Raw genomic sequence first — 21,771 nt, forward strand, 5'->3', positions numbered from 1 at the left:
GAAACCGTTGTACCGCAAGCTTGAAATTGTCTAATGACAACGATCACAGCAGTGTCACGCAAACATGCCCCCACCCGCCCCCGTGGCCGCGCAGCAGCAATCTGGATGTTACGAAGTTTTGTAGAAGTGTGCCAAAACTACAGTACAGGCAGCGAAAATAAAAAAAAGACAAGTTACAATGAGATTAAGCCTCATTGAGTGGGAAAACGACAAAATCAATCCAAAGTATTATAACTAAACTGAGTTGACCCTAGCGGTGAGAAGCAGATGTCTTCTAAATCGAGAAAACATTCACTGCGAGTGGATCACATTTTATTACCGCTGTTGAACGACCACATTTACTTTGACTTCATCCACAGGACATAAGACGTGGAAGCGGTCAGCCAGGGGGCCACTTCATGCCGCGGCCGCCCAGGACGTGAACGTGGATGTGGTAGACCGACTGGCCGCCGTCGGGACCGTCGTTGATGACGATCCTGTAGCCTTTGGCCAGGCCCGCCTCCGCAGCGCATTTCTTGGCCACGATCAGCAAGTGGCCCAGGAGCTGCCAGGGGAGGCGGGGGACGGGGTCCGCATGGTCAAACAACAACACAAGCATTCCATCTTGCCATACATGCGCTAAAGCTAATCCTTACCGCGGCATCGGCGTCCTCCGCTTTGGACAGCTGGATGATTGGCTTCTTGGGGACCACCAGGAGGTGAGTGGGCGCTTGGGGGGAGATATCGGGGAAGGCCACGCACTGTAACAGAAGAAATATACATTAGGAATAAATATGGAGTGTTTACAAACCACTAACAAAACAAATCGAAACATGCCAAAATAATAGACCAAGGAAATACAATTAGAATTTTCCTGTCAAATGGGGGAGGGGGGTACGATATGACAAAAACAGCATTATCTGAAAACGTTTAACAAAAAAGTTAATGTTTAAAAATTATGGTAAAACAGAATTGGTATGATTTTTTCAAAATCTACATATTGACCAAAACAAACGTGGGGGTGTGGGGGGGTAACATATGAACTGATAAAAATATTTGAAAAACAGTAAGCTGCAGCTGTTGTGAAAGCACCATGTCTACAGTATAGATCAGGATGTATTGTATTGTAGTTAAAAATTAGACCCCGAACAAGTAAGATAAAATATGAACTTGGCTGGCTTTGATCTTCGTGTTTATGAAAACATTCAATAAACGCACACAAGGCGTGTGTTCTGCTTGGCAAGCCACATTTTAGCCAGCGTTCTGACCCAATATTGGTTGTGTGTGTGCGCAGAGGCTGCAGGAAGTTAGCATTAGCATTCTCTGAGTTTGTGCCTCGCTGCAGTATAAAAGTGCCCCGGGTGCGCCTTGGGCCGACTCAAAAAAGTCTACCTGATCGTCCTCGTAGATGAGTTTTGCAGGGATTTCCTTGCGTATGATTTTTCCAAATATTGTGTCTCCGCCAGGTCGGGCCACCTGTGCTTTCGCCGTTTCATCAGCCATGTTGGCGCTGTCGCAAACTGACGCGCACTGGCGTGCCGATTGGGGCGTCAGGGAGCCCGCTGACAGCTGCGGAACGTCACCGGAAGGTCTGCTCTGATTGGTCCGTAACACCCAGAAGGCGGAAATAAGCGCGAAAGAGTCATGACGGTCGTGATGGGATTTTCGGCTCTTTTTGGTGATCCGGTTCATTTGGACCAACTCAGTGAAAAGAGCCGGTTCTTTTTGGCTCTCGAACGGCTCTTTTAACTTTAGCGTTTCTTTTAAATATTTTGGACAAATTTAGCATACATTTTGATAAATGACTTGGTGAACAATATTGCACCCTACTGACTGCAAATAGCAACAATTATCAAGCAAAGAAATGGCTTTTTACTTATTTTATTGAACATTAAAAAGGCTCCAAACAATAAACAAGCAACAAAATTAAACTTCAACCAACAACAATCAAACATGCTGCATCATAAGAAAAATAGTGAGTATTAACTGCAACAGCAGCAGTGAACAAAAGATACAAACATCCTTGCTTTATTTTGAATTTGCAGTCAACAAGAATAAATACTTCAACTTTAAACACTTCAATTTGTCCAGTCTTTGAGAACACCCTCTCTGACGGGACAGATGTTGCTACAATGCACAATCTACTCTCCATTTCTTTGATCAAACGGGGGTAGACGGAAGCTCGGTATTTCCACCAGCTCAGTGGATCAGCTGCTCTTGAAATCTGTGCTTCTTCAAGATATGCCGGAATTTAGTGTTTTGTGTTTTTGCACTCTTGGCTAAGACTGGTTCCAAGTGTTTTGCTGACATCAAGACTGTAAATTAAATTCAGCCATTGTGGTTTCCCGGACAGTAGGGGGCGATATGAACTAAAGACATCCAATTCACCAAGAAGAAGAAGAAGTACAAGCACAAGAACGGTACCACATCCGGTTTAATGAGTAAGTTTTTCCGCTGTCCACAAGCCCCGTTCTCAGTGAGTAATTATCACATTTTAAACAGATTTCGCAGTTTATCTCTGAGTGTATAGATGTCGACAGTTGAGGAGAGTTATTACGACACGTTGCTCCTTGAATTTTGTTGTTGTGACTCCACGTAAAAAACAACGTCAGCCAAGGGGGCAGTGAGCGAGCACGCCGCCAAGTAGACTTCAGCTGTCAATCAAAAAACAATCGCGAACAGCGTTTGACTTGAAGAGTATTCTGTGTGTTTTCCACACCAAAGCTGCTATCAGCAGTGGAAGTGTGATGGCTTCACATCGCGGGGGAGGGGGGGGGCAGATTTGTTTCAAAACTATTCCCACAAATGCACCCGTGACTTTGTTCATTTGTTTTTCGAAAGGAGGTTGCTCATTGCACTTTAGGTGTGGGGAGAGGGCCGCATCAGACAGATGCATAGCGAGTGCCGGCACGTTTGAAATGGACGGCTTGAAAGTCAAAGTTGAAACTTTGCTTGTAGCCGACGTGTGCACATTTTGAGCATGACGTCTCTGATCCACTGGTGAAAGGACACTTTGATTCTGTCCTCTTTCATCTCAAACGGCTTCAAACAGCAAAGCGTGTAATGGAAAAGTGGTTAGGACTGCACGACTGTTCGTGTTTTATGTTATATAAGTGTTGTGTTTATTATTTTACTTTATGTTAACTGTTTTGTGAAGCGCTTTGTTACAGCTGCCGCTGTTGTGAAAGCGCTATATAAATCTGCATGTATTGTATTGTTAAAGTCTGCCACTTTTCGAATAATGGCTCAAATTAAAAAGAAACAACTTTTTTATGGACTACAGCGTGTGACTTTCCACTTTTGTTTTGTTTTTCTGCCTGACCAGATGAGTCAGATTACTGGGCCAAAGGCGCAGCTGCCAGACTCGGAGGACACGCGGAAGGGACGCCAACCTGCATTTGGACACGCGTGAGTACTGAGCTGTGTGGTGTGCTTGAAGAGTTGATGTCTGATGTCACGTTGCGCCACAGCGTGGAGGTGAGTGCGCCCGCCCGCCACTCTGTCTCACACTCAACTTAAACTTCTGCTTCGTGTACCGCACAACAGTCCCAACTCCACATAGACAACCCGAGCATCATCAAGCACTTCTGGAATATGTTTTTAAACCTTGAAGTGGACCAAGTTAGTTTAAAAATGTGTCTATGTATGCATACTGTGTATATATATATATAATATCTACATCCATATGACTAACTTGGCCCACTTCAATGTCATTTCAAAACTTGACCAGAAAAGTGTGTTCATGTTGTTGTGGAGTACACGGCAGTTCTTTTTTGTCTCGGTGAGAGAAGTCGGACGTGCTCATGTCCCCCTCGGCGTGTCATGAGATGTCAGTGACATCACGCATGAGCTGGTCTACACATGCTCCCATCTCAGGCCTGTCGTCAGTGTTTGCGCGCGTGCAACTTGAACTGGCCCACGCAAAATGCTTTCACAATGTCATGTTCGCTTTTCTGTCCAATAAATTGTTCAACTTGAATCTGAGTCTTTGCCTTTCATGACTCAATCCATCCTCAACTCACTCGAAGCCTTTTCAAAGACTGACGTCTTGAGCTCAGACTTGCGCTTCAGTCACATCAGACAGTCTTTTCACTGTTCCCGTTAGTCTCCACATGACTCGAAACTCCAGGAATCGAGCTTTTGGGTCATGTGAAACCGACGGGAACAGTGAAAAGACTGTCTGATGTGACCCAAGTGCAGGTCTGAGCTCAAGACTCAAGTGGGACTTTGAAAACCCGCTGCAATGCCCGCCCCAAACCACTCCAATTTGACATCCACCAATCGCGGTGAGGCCCTTATTTGCGTAACCCTAACCCTAACTTGCATAACCCTGCCCACTTTCCAAGTTCTGACCAATCAGATTGCTCCAAATGTGCATAACCATAACCCTTAGATCCCACCAATCAGAGAGCACCTAATTTGCCGAACCACTCCACCTTTCCACCAATCACAGCATGTAGTCGTCATGCTCCACCCACTTTCGCATCGATCAGCGAATCATCAGCATAATTCCAGCCAGGCCACACCCACTTTCCTGGATTTTTCTGCCTGGAAAAAAAAAATACAGGAAACTTTTTTTGGGAAAAAAAAATTAAGAAAAAAGTTCAGAATAAAACAAAATAATTCTGTTTAATTTTTTATAAGTTGGATTGTTGTGATGTGTTTAAAAAGGAAGTTGAGTTGAAGTATTCTTTGTAATCAAGCTTTATTTCTTTTGCAGAATAGACAATCACAAAAGCAGAGGAAAAAAGTTGCACGTTGGATGGCAGTCTGCATGTTGCTGGGCGGCGAAGTGGTCAGCTCTTGGGAAGAACGTGGGACAGGTGTGTTGGCCTGAGAGGAAAGGCCACCGTGAGTTACACGTAAGTCAATTTCTTGTGCAGGAAAAGATGTGTTGGGCAACTTACCAAGGAGATCGACTGTTGGGTCTTTCGAGAGCAGGAAGCCGATCATGTCTACTGCTGCCTGGGGTAGAAAAAAAAGTAGTCATGATGGTGCATTGAACGAGTGTAAATGTCTCCTACTTTTCAGGCTCGCCCAAAGTTTGACTTCAGCACCTTGCGAATAACAGGAAGAAGAGAAAAAAGTGTTGCCTGCAGGTCTGTGCTCGTAGGTGGACTCTGGCGGTGAGCAGGTGACTCCCTCTTGTGGCACGGAGGACCCAAGAACAATCTTCCTTCAACTCTGAAAAATGAAATGAGGCTTGTTGTGTTGGGTCTGTCTCAGTGACAGACTGAGGCTGCTGCTGCTGTCTGTCTTCTGTGATCAAAACAACGTTGTCTTGTCGGCGGACATTCCACAAATTGCACCCTATTAAAATTATTCATTCCGTGTCTTTTGTGCATTTTTTCACTTTTAAATTATCCTGCGGGCCTGATCAAACCTCCTTGCGGACCGGTTCCGGCCGTATGTTATACACCCCTGATGAATAGTAAGGCGTTTTTAGCCGAAAAAAACGGCCATGTATAGTAAGGCGTTTTTGGACGAAATTTTTAGCCCGAAAAAAACGACATAGAATAGTAAGGCCTTTTTAGCCGAAAAAAACGACATAGTATAGTAAGGCGTTTTTAGCCGAAAAAAAACGACCATGTATAGTAAGGCGTTTTTAGACGAAAAAAACGACATAGTATAGTAAGGCGTTTTTAGCCCGAAAAAAAACGACATAGTATAGTAAGGCCTTTTTAGCCGAAAAAAACGACCATGTATAGTAAGGCGTTTTTAGACGAAAAAAACGACATAGTATAGTAAGGCGTTTTTAGCCCGAAAAAAAACGACATAGTATAGTAAGGCGTTTTTAGCCCGAAAAAAACGACATAGTATAGTAAGGCGTTTTTAGCCCGAAAAAAACGACCATGTATAGTAAGGCGTTTTTAGACGAAAAAAACGACAGTATAGTAAGGCGTTTTTAGCTGAAAAAAACGACATAGTATAGTAAGGCGTTTTTAGCCCGAAAAAAAACGACATAGTATAGTAAGGCGTTTTTAGCTGAAAAAAACGACCATGTATAGTAAGGCGTTTTTAGCTGAAAAAAACGACAGTATAGTAAGGCGTTTTTAGCTGAAAAAAACGACCATGTATAGTAAGGCGTTTTTAGCCGAAAAAAACGACATAGTATAGTAAGGCGTTTCTAGCTCGAAAAAACGACATAGTATAGTAAGGCGTTTTTAGCCCGAAAAAAAAACGACATAGTATAGTAAGGCGTTTTTAGCCCGAAAAAAAACGACATAGTATAGTAAGGCGTTTTAGCCGAAAAAAAAAGACATAGTATAGTAAGGCGTTTTTAGCTCGAAAAAAAGCAACATAGTATACTAAGGCGTTTTTAGCCGAAAAAACCGACATAGTATAGTAAGGCGTTTTTAGCCGGAAAAAATGACATAGTATAGTAAGGCGTTTTTAGCTCGAAAAAACGACATAGTATAGTAAGGCGTTTTTAGCCGAAAAAAACCAACATAGTATAGTAAGGCGTTTTTAGCCCGAAAAAAACGACATAGTATAGTAAGGCGTTTTTAGCCGAAAAAATGACATAGAATAGTAAGGCGTTTTTAGCCGAAAAAAACGACATAGTATAGTAAGGCGTTTTTAGCTCGAAAAAAACGACCATGTATAGTAAGGCATTTTTAGCTCGAAAAAACGACATAGTATAGTAAGGCGTTTTTAGCCGAAAAAAACGACATAGTATAGTGAGGCGTTTTTAGTCCGAAAAAAAACGACATAGAATAGTAAGGCGTTTTTAGACGAAAAAAACGACAGTATAGTAAGGCGTTTTTAGCTGAAAAAAACGACCATGTATAGTAAGGCGTTTTTAGCTGAAAAAAACGACATCGTATAGTAAGGCGTTTTTAGCCGAAAAAAACGACATAGTATAGTAAGGCGTTTTTAGCCGGAAAAAACGACATAGTATAGTAAGGCGTTTTTAGCTTGAAAAAACGACAGTATAGTAAGGCGTTTTGAGCTCGAAAAAACGACATAGTATAGTAAGGCGTTTTTAGCCTGAAAAAAACAACATAGTATAGTAAGGCGTTTTTAGCCGAAAAAAAACGACATCGTATAGTAAGGCGTTTTTAGCCCGAAAAAAACGACCATGTATATATATAGTAAGGCGTTTTTAGCCGAAAAAAACGACATCGTATAGTAAGGTGTTTTTAGCCCGAAAAAAACGACCATGTATAGTAAGGCGATTTTAGCCCGAAAAAAACGACATAGTATAGTAAGGCGTTATTAGCCGAAAAAAACGACATCATATAGTAAGGCGTTTTTAGCCCGAAAAAAACGACCATGTATAGTAAGGCGTTTTTAGCCCGAAAAAAACGACAGTATAGTAAGGCGTTATTAGCCGAAAAAACGACATAGTATAGTAAGGTGTTTTTAGCCCGAAAAAAACGACATAGTATAGTAAGGCGTTTTTAGCCCGAAAAAAACAACCATGTATAGTAAGGCGTTGAGCCGAAAAAAAACGACATAGTATAGTAAGGCGTTTTTAGCCCGAAAAGAACGACAGTATAGTAAGGCGTTTTTAGCCGAAAAAAACGACCATGTATAGTAAGGCGTTTTTAGCCGAAAAAAACGACCATGTATAGTAAGGCGTTTTTAGCCCGAAAAGAACGACCATGTATAGTAAGGCGTTTTTAGCCCGAAAAAAAACGACCATGTACAGTAAGGCGTTTTTAGCCTGAAAAAAACAACATAGTATAGTAAGGCGTTTTTAGCCCGAAAAAAAACGACCATGTACAGTAAGGCGTTTTTAGCCGAAAAAAACGACATAGTATTGTAAGGCGTTTTTAGCCTGAAAAAAACGCCTTACTATACTATGTCGTTTTTTTCGGCTAAAAACGCCTTACTATACATGGTCGTTTATTTTGGGCTAAAAACGCCTTACTATGCATGGTCATTTTTTTCATCTAAAAAAGCTTTACTATAAATGGTCTTTTTTTTCGGCTAAAAACGCCTTACTATACTTGGTCATTTTTTTCGTCTAAAAACGCCTTAATATACATGGTCGTTTTTTTTAGTCTAAAAACACCTTACTATACTATGTCGTTTTTTCGAGCTAAAAACGCCTTACTATAAATGGTCGTTTTTTTTTCGTCTAAAAACACCTTATTATACATGGTCATTTTTTTCGTCTAAAAACGCCTTACTATATACATGGTCGTTTTTTTCGGCTAAAAACGCCTTACTATACATGGTCATTTTTTTCGGCTAAAAACGCCTTACTATACATGGTCATTTTTTTTCAGCTAAAAATGCCTTACTATACATGGTCGTTTCTTTCGGCTAAAAACGCCTTACTATACATGGTCGTTTTTTTCGGCTAATAACGCCTTACTATACATGGTCGTTTTTTTCGGCTAAAAATATCGTCCAAAAACACCTTTCCATACATGGTAGATTTTTCGGCTAAAAACGCCTTACTATACGTGGTCGTTTTTTTTCGGCTAAAAACGCCTTTCTATACATGGTCATTTTTTTCATCTAAAAACGCCTTACTATACATGGTCGTTTTTTTCGGCTAAAAACGCCTTACTATACTTGGTCATTTTTTTCGTCTAAAAACGCCTTAATATACATGGTCGTTTTTTTTAGTCTAAAAACACCTTACTATACTATGTCGTTTTTTCGAGCTAAAAACGCCTTACTATAAATGGTCGTTTTTTTTCGTCTAAAAACACCTTATTAAACATGGTCATTTTTTTCGTCTAAAAATGCCTTACTATACATGGTCGTTTTTTTTCGTCTAAAAACACCTTATTAAACATGGTCATTTTTTTCGTCTAAAAACGCCTTACTATACATGGTCGTTTTTTTCGTCTAAAAACACCTTATTAAACATGGTCATTTTTTTGTCTAAAAACGCCTTACTATACATGGTCGTTTTTTTCATCTAAAAACGCCTTACTATACTTGGTCATTTTTTTCGTCTAAAAACGCCTTAATATACATGGTCGTTTTTTTCGTCTAAAAACACCTTACTATACATGGTCGTTTTTTTCGTCTAAAAACACCTTACTATACTTGGTCGTTTTTTTCGTCTAAAAACGGCTTACTATACATGGTTGTTTTTTTCGGCTAAAATCGCCTTACTATACATAGTCATTTTTTTTCAGCTAAAAACGCCTTACTATACTTGGTCATTGGTCACTGGAATAGTTGAGACGCAAGTCTTGTCTGGATGCTTGCGGGGTGCTCTCTGTTGGTTCCAACGGGGCTGGGGGCTGCAGAACCTGCAAAACCCAAAGGATCGCGGTGAAATCAAACTTCGTTTCAGATTGGGGAGGAAACATCGGATGACTTTCTGAGGACCCCGATGACTTTTCCCCCTCAAAGTATTCACTGTATAGCGATCAACATGTCAGAAACATTTCGGTCTCAAACTCCAGCAGAGGGCCCGCCATTGGCAAGGGGAAACAATAAACCAGATTTCGCTTTCCAATGCCAGCTAACAGCAGTAAGAATCATTGTAAAATTCGACCGCAAACTCGCAATATACGATTGAGGATTACTTTTGCTGGTTTGCCGTGACAATAGTCGCAATCGACGACGGCATTGTCGTTGGCTACCAGCAGGTGAGACGATCTGGATTTGAGCCAAACTGGTCTTTCTGAGATCGGTTCACAATTGTTTTTTTTTTTTTTTCCGTATAAAAGTTGGAATACGCCGTACATGATTTGAAATGATAAAAAATCTTAAAAAATACGGGCAAAACGTACAACTTGACAGGTATGTGTCTGCGCAGACGCGACGGAGTATGTGCTCAGCGTGCACTCCGTGCTGTACCTACCAAGCCCCTCGCCCCTCACCTTTCTCCTCTGGTCTACCTCTCTGAGCACGGCAGCCAAACCTCGCTTCAGACACGTGAAAAAGAGAGAGCGAGAGAGAGAGAAGGAAAATGACAGAGCCAGCTCTCGCGGGAGGGTCCCGGCTCTCATCGTTCACTTCAAAGAGCCGGCTCTTTGTACCGGCTCGTTCGCGACCGACACATCACTACAAGATGGGCACTCGCGTGAAGGTGAGCAGCAAACATTATCACAGTTGAATAAAACGTGATTGTTTTCGACTTTACTCGAGACCGAAATGAAATTGTCATTTTTAGTTCAGCTAACAGGCGTGTTTGATGTTTGTGCAGGTGTTACGCGTCTTCAAGTCGCTGCACAGAACGAGGATGGCTGTATTCAAAGATGACGAGAGAGCACTGGCAGGTCTTGCTGCTCCGAATCTCTTAGGCTATACAGTACAGTAGTTGTTAATGCTCCCCGGTTCACATTCCACCTTTGAGTTCCCAAGATCTCTATCAATCCAAATTATTATCTCGCGCTCGTTCAGACTTTTTCGAATCGCATCATCATCCGTGGGGGTTGAGCAAAGTAGCCTGCCTGTTTTGACACACGGAAGGTGTGGAAAGTACCGATACCTGTTTCCAAATGTAGGCAATGTCGTCTGTAAAAAAGTACAGATACCTGAAAAAAAAACGACTTAAGTACAGTAATTGAGGATTGTTTCATAGTTTGTTTACTTACCACCGATGTTTCACATCATGCTTTGAATAACGCGGAGCCAATGTAAAGCTCTGCGCTATCCAATTCCTAACTTTTGTTTTTTCGGGCAGCTGCAAAATTAAAAATCAACGAGGAGTTCCGTAAAAACAAACATGAATCGTCACAAGAAAACATTGAGAAGGTGAAGTGCCTAAAGTCAAATTTCCACTCTGTTGCAGGAGTTTTGAGACCATTGAAAATGTGTTCTGATGTTGCAGATGATCAAAATGGGCTCAGATGTGGAAACAGTCCTACGAGAAGGTGTACTTCAAATGGAGCATCGTGGCACCGAGAGACTCTGTGAGTCCGTTTTCACACACAATTGTCACTTGACAAACGTTAACAGAGTCTTTGCATTGCCAAAGATGTTCCTGATTATTTTTATTTGAATTTTTCTCACAGTGCTTCGACCCAGGGAGGATCTTCTATTAGAAAACGTTCCCTATTGTGATCAGCCCAGGAAAAAATCATGACAGAGCATCTGGTGGATGACCCAACAAGGAAAGAGACTCGTGTTGAGAGACTTCTGATCATCCATCCATCTGTCACATTTCATTTGGATTAAGATCTGACAAACAAGGATATGGCTACTACATGGAAAGTTGAAATTTCATGTGTCATGTGCAATTAAATGATATTCAAATGTTAGTTTTTCAATCTTGATTTTTTTTTCTCTGCCTTAGCATTCAACTTGCGGAACAGTTGGCACAATAAAGCATTGGACTAAAACAGTGGTTGGAGAATTTTTTTTTTTTTTAATGAACAAAAGGGCAAAAACCCATTCATTTTAAAAACATATTAAATATTAGCCTCCAAATCTAGAAAAATACAAAAATATATATTATTGCAATAGTTTGAGCCAAAATATTATTTCTCATTCCCCCTGTGTTCTTTTTGTAATATATCTGCTAATATGTAAACATAAGCCCTGTATGACATTGGTAATATCGTTAGCACGGAAGCTAATTGCGAAAAGTCGCTACGCAGCTGGAACCCACCACCAGAGACCAACCAGCCGAACGCCAGCGAGCGTGAGGGAGCCGGCAACCCCACTTGCCACGTTAGAAACACCCAGCAGCAAGCCCACTGGACACGTCACAAACTAGCATACAACTGGCTAGCAACGAGACCCGACAAAATGCCACCCAAACAGAAGCAAGACACAAAGCAGGATGAGGATTTCCTGACCCTAACTCAAGTAAACGAATTACTCCAGCAACAAAAAGAGCTTTTTACGGCGCTCTTGCAACAACAACAGGAAAATTTCAAAGGATTTGTCAAGATGATAATAGACTCAACAAACTCACGACTTGACACTTTTACCAGGGAAGTCCAAGAAATAAAAACCAGCATCAACTTTACCCAAAAAGAGGTAGACGACATTAAAAAAAATCTAATCTGTCAAACTGGCCATTCCAAAGACATGCAAACAGAATTCTACAAAATATGTGACGGCATGCTTGTATTAACAGACAAGATGGACTACTTGGAAGGACAGTCAAGAAGAAACAACTTGGTAATTGATGGAATTGAGGAAAAACCGGGAGAAACGTGGACTGAAACAGAGGAAAAAGTTCAAAAAATCCTCAAGGAGAAGCTGCTGATACAGGGGCAAATTGAGGTGGAGAGAGCCCACCGCACAGGAAGACAAGAACCTGGAAGACCTCGTCCGAGGCCAGTTGTGGTGAAATTTCTCAAATACAAGGACAGATCAAGGATCCTACAAAAAGCAAAATACTTAAAAGGCTCCAACATCTACATCAACGAAGACTTTACAGATGCCGTACGACAAAAAAGAAAAGAGCTCCTCCCAAAATTAAAAGCTGCACGTGACAGAGGGGAAACTGCCTACTTAAGACATGACAAACTTATCGTCCACCCCCGCACCAGTACTCCAACACAACAGGCTCGAGTTCAACACCATCAAGCAGCATACTGAGAATTATTCACCACCCGAAGATATAAACTCTGACCCTACTGAAGCAGGAAATTCACATACCAAAAACATGGACTTCGAACCCTTTGATGACCCTTCCAACCCTTTGATGACTTCCAACCCTACTGACCACAAGATATTTGACCCTGAGAACAACTTGGACCCGGACAATAACTTTTTCAAGACCGACCGACCGCGAGGGAGCCAGCGACGACCGACCGTGAGGGAGCCAGTGATGACCGCGAGGAAGCCAGCGACGACTGCAGGGAAGCAAGCGACCGCGAGGAAGCCGGGAGACAACCAGCCAGCGACCACCGCAAGGGAGCCAGCGACGACCGCAAGGGAGCCAGAGACGACCGAGAGGAAACCAGCAACGACTGCAGGGGAGCCAGTGACCGCGAGGGAGCCGGGAGACAGCGAGCCTGAGGGAGCCGGGAGACAACCAGCCAGCGCGCGTGAGAGAGCCGGGAGGCAGCCAGCCAGCGAGCGTGAGGGAGTCGGCGACGACCGCAAGGGAGCCAGCGACCACGAGGGACCCAGAAGACGTCCAGCCAGCAACCGCGAGGGAGCCAGTGATGACGGCGAGAGAGCGAGCGACGACAGCGAGGGAACCAACGACGACCGCGAGGGAGCCAGCGACGACCGCGTGGGAGCGGGAAATTCACATCCCAAAAACATGGACTTCCAACCCTTTGAAGATATTGACTATAAGCCATTCGATCCCGAGAACAATTTGGACCCAGACAACAACTTCTTCCAGAACAAACAAAGGGTAACAAACTCTGACTATTACCTGGATGAACAATTCAACACTAATATAAAATTGGAAAATGCACTTTCAGTAATACACTTAAACAGTAGAAGTCTCTATAAAAACTTCACAAAAATCAAAGAATACCTGACTAAATTCAATAAATTTAAAATAATTGCCATATCAGAAACTTGGCTTGATGAAGATAAAACAACTGAAATGGAAATAGAAGGTTATGAAATGTTTGCAACTAATAGGGAAAACAAAAAAGGAGGGGGGGTTGCAATATATGTAGACAAAGCACTTAAATGCAGTAAAATCGAGAGATTGACAAACACAATAGAAAACCTAATGGAATGTCTAACCATTGAAATACATAATAAAAAGGCATCAAATATCATCATAAGTTGCATCTATAGGACACCAGGATCATGTATTGACACATTCAATAAAAAACTAACAGATATGCTCAGTTACAACAACGATAAGAAAACACGAATAATATGTGGTGACTTTAACATTGACTTATTAAACCCAAATGGACACAAAAAAACAACCGACTTCATAAATACTATGTACAGCAACAGCTTTTTCCCAGTAATCCTGAAACCTAGCAGAATAACAGTTGACACGGCCACATTAATAGATAACATATTTATAAATAAGATTGACCATAAAATGGAAAGTGGACTTCTCATTAATGACATAAGTGACCACCTACCTGTTTTTGCAGTTTTTCATAATTATTTTGATAGAAAAGCTAAGTCAACAACTCACATAACAGAAATAAGACTAAGAACCCAACGCTCCACCGACGCCTTTAAGCAAGACCTAGAAAAACAAAACTGGACCGAGGTCTACTCAAACGAAGACCCAAATACAGCGTTTGAAGTATTTCAGTCTACCATAATCTCTTTATATGATAAACATTTTCCATTAACTAAAGTCTCCAAAAAGTATAAAGACCCAAGTAAGCCATGGATAACGAAAGGCATAGAAAACGCATGTAAAAAGAAAAACAATTTATATAAATTGTTTTTAAAATTGAGAACTGAAGAAGCAGAAAAAAAATATAAGACCTATAAAAATAAACTAGTAAATATTATAAGAACCAGTAAAAGAGATCATTATCATGCACTATTAGAGCAGAATAAAAGTAACACACAAGAAATATGGAAGATACTTAACCAAGTAATCAGAAATAGTCCTAAAAAAATGTATTATCCAGAGTATTTTATCAAAGGCAAAAATACTATTTTGGAAAAAACTGCAGAAATAGCAACTGAATTTAATGAGTATTTTGTCAACATCGGCAGTAACCTAGCAAAACAAATTCCTGATCCAACAAACTTGTTTGAAATAGATAGATATGTAGAAAAAAACTCCTCCACGATGTTCCTTACTGCTGTAAAACAAGAAGAAGTATCAAATATTATAAAAACTTTTAAAAATAAAAAGTCAACTGATTGCTTTAATATTGACATGACAATAATAAAGCAGATTATAGAATATGTAGTGCGACCTTTCACGCACATATGCAACCTGTCATTCAAAGCTGGTATCTTTCCATCAAAAATGAAAATTGCTAAAGTTATTCCAATCTATAAAAGTGGAGAAAGACATCGGTTTACAAATTATAGACCAATATCACTACTACCACAATTTTCAAAAATATTAGAAAAACTATTTTCTCGCAGACTTGATAGCTTTATACAAAAGCATGCGCTGTTAAGTGAGAATCAATATGGCTTCAGGGAAAAACGGACCACCTCAATGGCAGTTATGGAGTTTGTGGAAGCAATAGCCACTAATATAGACAACAAAGAATTTACTGTTGGGGTTTTCCTAGATCTAAAAAAAGCTTTTGACACAATAGATTACAGTATATTATTGAAAAAACTAGAAAGATATGGCATTAGAGGTGTAGCTTATAAATGGATAAAAAGTTATTTAGAAAACAGATATCAGTACGTGCAACTCAACAATAAAAAAACGAATCAACTAAAAATCACTCACGGAGTTCCTCAGGGGTCAGTGCTTGGTCCAAAACTATTCATCTTATATATAAATGATATCTGCAAGGTCTCAAAACAATTTAAATGTGTCCTATTTGCTGATGATACAACTTTCTACTGTTCTGGAATAAATCTGAAACAGCTCCTGACAACCGTAGAAAACGAATTCAACAAATTAAAAAACTGGTTCGACAGAAATAAATTGTCACTTAACCTGAAAAAATCGAAGTTAATTGTTTTTGGCACAAGACCAATCAAACACCAAGCTAAAATTATGGTAAACTCAATTGAGATAGAAAGAGCGTATGAAACCAAGTTTCTCGGATTAGTAATAGACTCAAAACTATGTTGGAAGCCACATATCGATAACGTAAAAAGAAAAATAGCCAAAACCGTAGGGATCCTCTACAAAACCAAGGAAGTGCTAAATAAGAGATCTTTGTACACATTATACACTTCATTATTATTACCATATATGACCTACTGTGTGGAAATATGGGGAAATGCCTGCAAAACAAACACACTCCCTATTCTCAACCTACAAAAAAAAGCAATTCGAATTATTAATAGATCAAAATATACGGAACCCACAAATCCACTATTTATCAAATTAAATACGATGAAATTTTATGACCTGGTTGACTTTAAAATCGCCCAATTAATGTACAAAGCACACAATAACCTGCTCTGCCAAAACATTCAGAAGTTTTTCGAAATTCGAGAAAGCAGCTATGATTTAAGAGGTACCAACTTATTCAAAAAACTCAAAACAAGAACAAACATCAAGCAAAGAAGTGTATCTATCAAAGGTGTTAATCTGTGGAATAATCTCGAAACGGACCTGAAAATGAGTAAATCGCTTGCTGAGTTCAAAAACAAATTCAAAAAAATAGTACAAACAACCTACATCAATCAGAGTTAAAATGATAAATTCAAAACATTAAATATAATGATAAATCAGAACTAAGTTGATAAATAGAGAAAGGTATATAAATATCCATTATGAATACAAGAGAAAATTGACACAAGAGTGTCAGGGTGTGGAAGTATATAATCCCGATACAAACCAAAAGTTGTAAAAATATCACGGTTAAGGGTAAAGTATGAGCCTTAATGGAGACTTCTTTCTTCTTACTTTTTTCTTTTCTGATTGATATAAAAATGATTTATTAGATACAATCACATAACGGGGTAGGACTAGATAAGTTTTTTACTTCTTCCTACTCCCTTGAACATAATAACTGTGTTGTATGAAGATTGATTTCTTTCTTTTTTTATCTACCTTATTTTCTGTCAAATTATTACTGTATATATGTTTTATGTTCAATAAACAAACAAACAAACAAACAAACAAACAAGTGCTGATTTGTTGATGCAGAAAGTGACGTTTCTTTGGGTCTTTTATAGAGACTTTATTACTCATCTCATAGATCCTGGCGTAAATCACGCATTGATAAGTGTTTCCCAGCGAAAACCAAACAGTCGCGGCAGCAACGTAAGATGGCTGCCCTCTGGCTTCACCCACAAGGGACCTGTTGCTAGACAATTATATATGTCCGTGGTACCCACAGTAACATGGAGCATATATTTGTACGGAATGACTCACTAGAACTACTTCCGTGTTGACGGCTGTAAAAAGGCAAATGTGTTTATCAGTCTAGAAGAAACCAGAGTTGTACATTTTCTTTCATAAAATGTCCGATACAATTCTTTTTTTTTTTTTACAATTCCTTATTACCCGTGGGAGGTTCGCACAGAATACGTCATCAATATGCGCGCGTTGCTGTGACAACCCTTCTGCGCGGCGTCATGTTGCTGTTTAGCCGTGACATGTTAGCTTTCGACCAATGATGGCAAAAGCATGGTATGGAATGGTAGTTTATTTATATTAGCTCGTTTTGTGGTTATTACGATACAACAGATTGGACATAAAGTGACGCGACGTTTGTTTGTGTCACGCTTAGCAGCACGGACAAGTTGTGGGACTTGGCCACCGCCGAGGTCCAGAGTCGGGAGAGAAGCGCAGGAGAGGACGCATGTGCTGGAGCAGAAGCGGGCGGGGAGAGGACCGTCTTTCTCATGGGAAGCAAGGCTGGGGTATGTCTGGGGGAGGAGGGGCCGGTGGTCTTACTTTACATTTATTAGAACCGAGTTTGTTTTCTCTTCGGCTAAATGCGACATGTTTATCTTTCGTCACGACAGGGCAAAACGTCTATTCTGCTCCGATGCCTGGACAGGCGAGTAATTCAATACAGTTGTTGTGAACACATTTGATTCGAGATGCTGCTAAAGCTGAAGTGTTGCGTACACACCAGGGATGAACCAGCAAAGCCCACTCTGGCTCTGGAGTACACATTTGGCAGGAGAGCCACAGGCCACAACACGGTGTGTACAAAAAAAAAAAAACCAAAACCCAAATAATACAGTACAATACATCTTTATTCATAGGGCGCTTTCACAACAGATTAATTACAGTGCTAATATGACTGTCAAATCCGAATTAGCTATCGCATGGAAACCTGACATTGCATTTCTCCCCATTATTCTACTGTGACTGTGTCCAATGACACTTAATGTGTCCAGCCCAAAGACATCGCCCACCTGTGGGAGCTGGGAGGCGGGACTTCCTTGTCAGATCTGGCGCGGATCCCCATCACTGCTGCCAGCATTGGGTAATTCAGGTGTACAATGGACAGCTAAAATCTACCTGCGTTGATTTGTTCATTGGTCTATGCCCTGCAGGTCCCTGTCCGTGGTCTTGGTGTTGGATCTGTCTGCTCCGGCCGCCCTGTGGGCCACCATGGAGACCTTGCTACAGGTGGCGCAGGCCCACGTGGAACAAGCCGCTTCTCAGGCACGACTTGTCAACAAGAGCCGAGCGGGCTCCAAGCACTCGGCGTCCATGGCCTTCGCCGCACGCGTCCTGCCCAAAGACTTCCCCGTAGGCTCACACATCTTGCAATATTTGTTATGCATCGCACCCATCACACACACACCCGTCATGATGATTGATGAGTGAACAGGACCGAGAGCTGATTAGCCCCTTTCCAGTTCCCCTGCTCATCATCGGCAGCAAATACGACCTTTTTCAGGTAAAGCAGACACACACGCACACATACACTCAAAATTGTATTAAAAAAATGTTCTTTGGAAACAAGTCACATAAAATTTCTTTAAAAAAAGCATGTGCCTTTGCAGGAATTGGCATCAGACAAGAGGAAAGTGGTTTGCAAGACGTTGCGTTTTGTTGCCCACTACCACGCCGCCTCGCTTATTGTAAGATGACCTGTCACATCCGCGACTTCACGTTCACACCGCCGTCGTGCTTCATTTCTTCTTCTTTGCTGGTTTTTATTGGTCGTCAGTTCAGCAGCATCAAGTCGGAGAGCCTCATGTCCAAGACCAAAAGCTTCTTCTCCCATCTGGCCTTCAACGTGGACACAGGGTGAACGTGGCACGCGGAACCATCTTGCCCCGATGCTAATATTGCACTACAACACTCGACCGTCCAGTTAGGTTGGCGCAAAATAAGGGATCGCAAGACAAGTTGCAACTAAAATAAAGCCGCAAAAATGCAATTTGAACGTGGATTCATTTTGCCGGTACATGCTGTAGCCTGTTTTCAAAATTCAAAACTGTGACAGTGTCGCGAAAGTACTTTTTACTTTCTCTGTAATTTCTTATCACTCGACTAATATCGAACAAAATTGTCATTTTTAACATCATGATTTGATATTATTATTCACTTTAAATGTAATTTATTATGTCGAATGATTTTTTTTGCTGCTTTGATTTCTTTTAATACATTCTATGGATATCTGATTATTTTTTCAGTTCTTTTTATTTTGAGTATCTTCATTTAAAAGCCTCAACTGGTTAAAAAATAAAAAAGGAATATTATAATATTATAAATACATACCCAATATAATGTATTGTGATAGAAAATTATATTTTAAAAATGATAACAAAATTGTATTGACAATGACTATTACTATTATTTCATTTATTTGGTCAATCTGTGTTATTGAAGTCCATTTTTTGAGTTGACAGACCTTGAGCGCAGAGAGTGAATACAACTTCGAAATGGTTTGTAATTCTATACACACACATACAAAAAATTTTTACATATTCAGTGGCGGGCCGTGCATTTCAACCGTAGGCCTTCAGTGACGTCACATACATGAACACAATACAGGCTCGTAAAGCAGCACTTAATTTCAGGAGCATTTAAAACCATCAAGTATGCATTCACAATTAAGAGCAGGAAATTAAATATATAGATATTGTCAAAAATAAAAAGATGATTTAAAAATACTAAATAAAATGCCACCCAAATGACGCTGTGTGATCTTAAACAAGTCTGTCCAATAAATTGCGCAATGTCGCAGTTTCATATAAGACACCAACCAAACAATAGCAAAACAAACTATTTGAAAATAAAGTAAACGGATCATTTGCATTTTGAAAATCGGCTACACGGAAGCAAATAACGGACGATGTTGAGCAGCTGAGATTGAACGAACTTTAGTGCACGAAGGTGACTACAATGCGCCATTAGAAATTGCAGGTGAGCAGATTTGCTACATTTTTGTATCGTTGTCATTTTATTTCGTTACCATGAATTTAATACTCACGAAATAAAATGACAAGAAGAAATGTCAAATAAAATTCATTGACTCACCGATGTAGTGCCTGTTCACTGAGCTGCACATCTACGCGAGTGTCCCCAAACGCACCGTCGCTTGTAAGTGGCCAGCCGTGCTCTGATGTTTCCTTGCCGCCTTGGTAAAACAATCCAGTGTGGCTCCAAACACCAAATCGGTCCGTCGCAAGCAATCGGCATTCCCAGCGGTCCAATTTGCAGCGTTTCTCAGAGGCCGTGGAGCCACGGGTACCGTTCATAATTGCTCGTCTGAAAAGCCTTTTCCTTGCTAGGACAGGCTAGCTAGCGCAGGAGTTGGGCGACCTCTTGGCGCAATAGCCAGCTTTTCGTGGAAGGCCCTCCTTGAAAATTGTGTGGAAAGTAGTTCAGCAACCACATCGACGTCTTCTCCTTCGGCCATTTTGGGTTAAAACGCCGTGATCGCCCTCGCAGGCGCTCATCCAATCTTTTTTTTTAAAAGAATCTTTATTGAACAAATCAGGATACAATTGTCGGTAAAGAGAAAAGGCGCTAATCCAATCACCGAACGCGCACGGCCTTCTAGCTGGCCCTAGTACGCAGACGAGTCAGATGAATGATAGAGCAAAAAAGATTACTCGAGATAAATAGTGAATTTGGTAAGCGCCCAAAACATTTTTGCTGAGGTGTCATCTCTATTATTCTTCTTATTCTGATGGAGTTTTTTGTGCCGTCCCTTCGTAGGAGAACGCTGTGGTGTGACTCCAGCAAGCCCCTCGTCATTCCAGCAGGTTCCGACTCTCTCAGCCAAATCGGTGAGCCCGGCGCCCTCTGGCGGCCATGCACCTCAACATCGGTACCCCGCGGCAATGCGCTGGCGACATTTCTATGGTTTGACGTGGGAAATCTGGTAGGCTCTCCTCCCGCGACGGACGTGGACATGACTTCCCTGCACGCCAAGAATCCCAAAGACCTCTGGAAGAAAGTCTTTGAGCGCATCTTCCCTCCAGAGGTCAGCTTTCAATCGGCGTCCTATCGCCGGCCGTATTTTGATCTCGTTTCATTTTGACGTGCGCAGAACACCGGCGAGAAGAAAGAAGTCAAGGATCCGGCCAAGGACCCGCAGTACGCCGAGCTGCAGATCGACGCCATGCGGGCGCAGAAAGACCAGGTCACGACGCACATGGCGACAGTTTGCCCTACCGCGTTGTTATGAAAATCAATCATAAAGTAAAGAAAGCACCCCTACGATTGCCGAACTGTACGAACGAGCGTGATCACGGTGAGGCTTGACCTTGTGGTTTCCTCTCGGGAGTCACGTGACGCTGACCTTTTGACTTCCGCTCACCCGATCGTGTCGTTGGTTGAAGTCCGTGACCAATAGCGGCACCGGCAAAATTCAACCCGGCTTTAGTTGCGCAATAGTGGTAAAAGTAAAATCATCCCGAAAACCCGAAATAAAAAATAAATCATCCATCCGTTTTTCTACACCCTGAAATGAGAATTCATATGAAATACAACTCTTGAAATCATTTGCACAGTAAAATAGAAAATGAAGCAAATCTATTCCGAGTAGGATCCCCGCCGGTGGACTTTACGAGGTTAAAAACGCATTTTCTGTCTGCAGGAGTTGGAGGATTACAAGAAGGAGGCAGCAAAGTCCTGGAAAGGCCTCCAACTGGACACGTAGCCAGACGGACCGTGTCATCGCATTTCCCCGAGAGAAAATAAAACTAAAGAAAAAAAAAAAAGGAAATTGTCGCTACTTGATCATGCCGTATCTTGAAAAGACGAACGCGGGGCGGTTTGTCGGCCGATGAAACCTTAACCCGAGTTCGAAACCCTAACTGTAGTTTTAGAACCCCAAATTTAAAGCCCATCCCGAATGAAAAATGGCACGGTGAGCGACCAAATGTGCACGGAGCGCTTCTCGCGGA

The 21,771-nt window shown here is 41.3% G+C and overlaps 3 protein-coding genes and 1 long non-coding RNA gene across 5 annotated transcripts; 3 read left to right on the forward strand and 1 right to left on the reverse strand.

Annotated features, from left to right (window-relative positions):
• Positions 1-295: 295 nt before the first annotated feature.
• hint1 (histidine triad nucleotide binding protein 1) lies at positions 296-1,539 on the reverse strand. The gene is made up of 3 exons (XM_086121796.1): positions 1,372-1,539; positions 636-740; positions 296-544 (listed from the first exon to the last, which is right to left on the reverse strand). The coding sequence occupies exons 1-3, from the start codon at positions 1,480-1,482 to the stop codon at positions 380-382; spliced, it is 381 nt and encodes a 126-aa protein (XP_085977922.1). The 5' UTR covers positions 1,483-1,539; the 3' UTR covers positions 296-379.
• An 852-nt stretch (positions 1,540-2,391) lies between these two features.
• On the forward strand, positions 2,392-5,312 carry LOC147198743 (uncharacterized). The gene is made up of 4 exons (XR_015101954.1): positions 2,392-2,455; positions 3,305-3,387; positions 4,700-4,841; positions 5,011-5,312. It is a non-coding gene; the product is annotated as an uncharacterized LOC147198743 (long non-coding RNA).
• Positions 5,313-9,930: 4,618 nt separating this feature from the next.
• On the forward strand, positions 9,931-11,159 carry lyrm7 (LYR motif containing 7). Its single transcript, XM_086122171.1, has 5 exons — positions 9,931-9,985; positions 10,103-10,175; positions 10,583-10,653; positions 10,730-10,811; positions 10,914-11,159. The coding sequence occupies exons 1-5, from the start codon at positions 9,968-9,970 to the stop codon at positions 10,982-10,984; spliced, it is 315 nt and encodes a 104-aa protein (XP_085978297.1). The 5' UTR covers positions 9,931-9,967; the 3' UTR covers positions 10,985-11,159.
• A 5,808-nt stretch (positions 11,160-16,967) lies between these two features.
• On the forward strand, positions 16,968-21,584 carry dync2li1 (dynein, cytoplasmic 2, light intermediate chain 1). Of its 2 annotated transcripts, none has more exons than XM_086121909.1 (13): positions 16,968-17,077; positions 17,178-17,310; positions 17,416-17,450; positions 17,529-17,598; positions 17,797-17,885; positions 17,956-18,154; positions 18,237-18,305; positions 18,412-18,489; positions 18,579-18,658; positions 20,579-20,649; positions 20,749-20,846; positions 20,913-21,005; positions 21,462-21,584. In XM_086121909.1, the coding sequence occupies exons 1-13, from the start codon at positions 17,061-17,063 to the stop codon at positions 21,522-21,524; spliced, it is 1,095 nt and encodes a 364-aa protein (XP_085978035.1). In that variant the 5' UTR covers positions 16,968-17,060; the 3' UTR covers positions 21,525-21,584. The 2 variants fall into 2 exon arrangements, with proteins under 2 accessions (XP_085978035.1, XP_085978036.1); XM_086121910.1 differs by having other exon boundaries at positions 16,969-17,077; positions 17,181-17,310.
• The last annotated feature ends 187 nt before the right edge of the window (positions 21,585-21,771 follow it).

Source organism: Hippocampus guttulatus, chromosome 10 (genome assembly GCF_054856545.1).
Source record: "Hippocampus guttulatus isolate MCC_2025c chromosome 10, RoL_Hgut_1.0, whole genome shotgun sequence".
Taxonomy (NCBI): domain Eukaryota; kingdom Metazoa; phylum Chordata; class Actinopteri; order Syngnathiformes; family Syngnathidae; genus Hippocampus; species Hippocampus guttulatus.

Excerpts from the sequence above, each read along its gene's own strand:
- hint1 (XM_086121796.1), bottom strand. The coding sequence starts at position 1,482 with ATGGCTGATGAAACGGCGAAAGCACAGGTGGCCCGACCTGGCGGAGAC. Across the intron at positions 741-1,371 it reads TCATCTACGAGGACGATCAG|TGCGTGGCCTTCCCCGATAT; the intron begins GTAGACTTTTTT and ends CTTCTGTTACAG. Across the intron at positions 545-635 it reads CGGAGGACGCCGATGCCGCG|CTCCTGGGCCACTTGCTGAT; the intron begins GTAAGGATTAGC and ends CTCCCCTGGCAG.
- lyrm7 (XM_086122171.1), top strand. Across the intron at positions 10,176-10,582 it reads TGACGAGAGAGCACTGGCAG|CTGCAAAATTAAAAATCAAC; the intron begins GTCTTGCTGCTC and ends TTTTTCGGGCAG. Across the intron at positions 10,812-10,913 it reads TCGTGGCACCGAGAGACTCT|TGCTTCGACCCAGGGAGGAT; the intron begins GTGAGTCCGTTT and ends TTTTTCTCACAG.
- dync2li1 (XM_086121909.1), top strand. Across the intron at positions 17,886-17,955 it reads ATCACTGCTGCCAGCATTGG|GTCCCTGTCCGTGGTCTTGG; the intron begins GTAATTCAGGTG and ends TATGCCCTGCAG. Across the intron at positions 18,155-18,236 it reads TCCTGCCCAAAGACTTCCCC|GACCGAGAGCTGATTAGCCC; the intron begins GTAGGCTCACAC and ends ATGAGTGAACAG.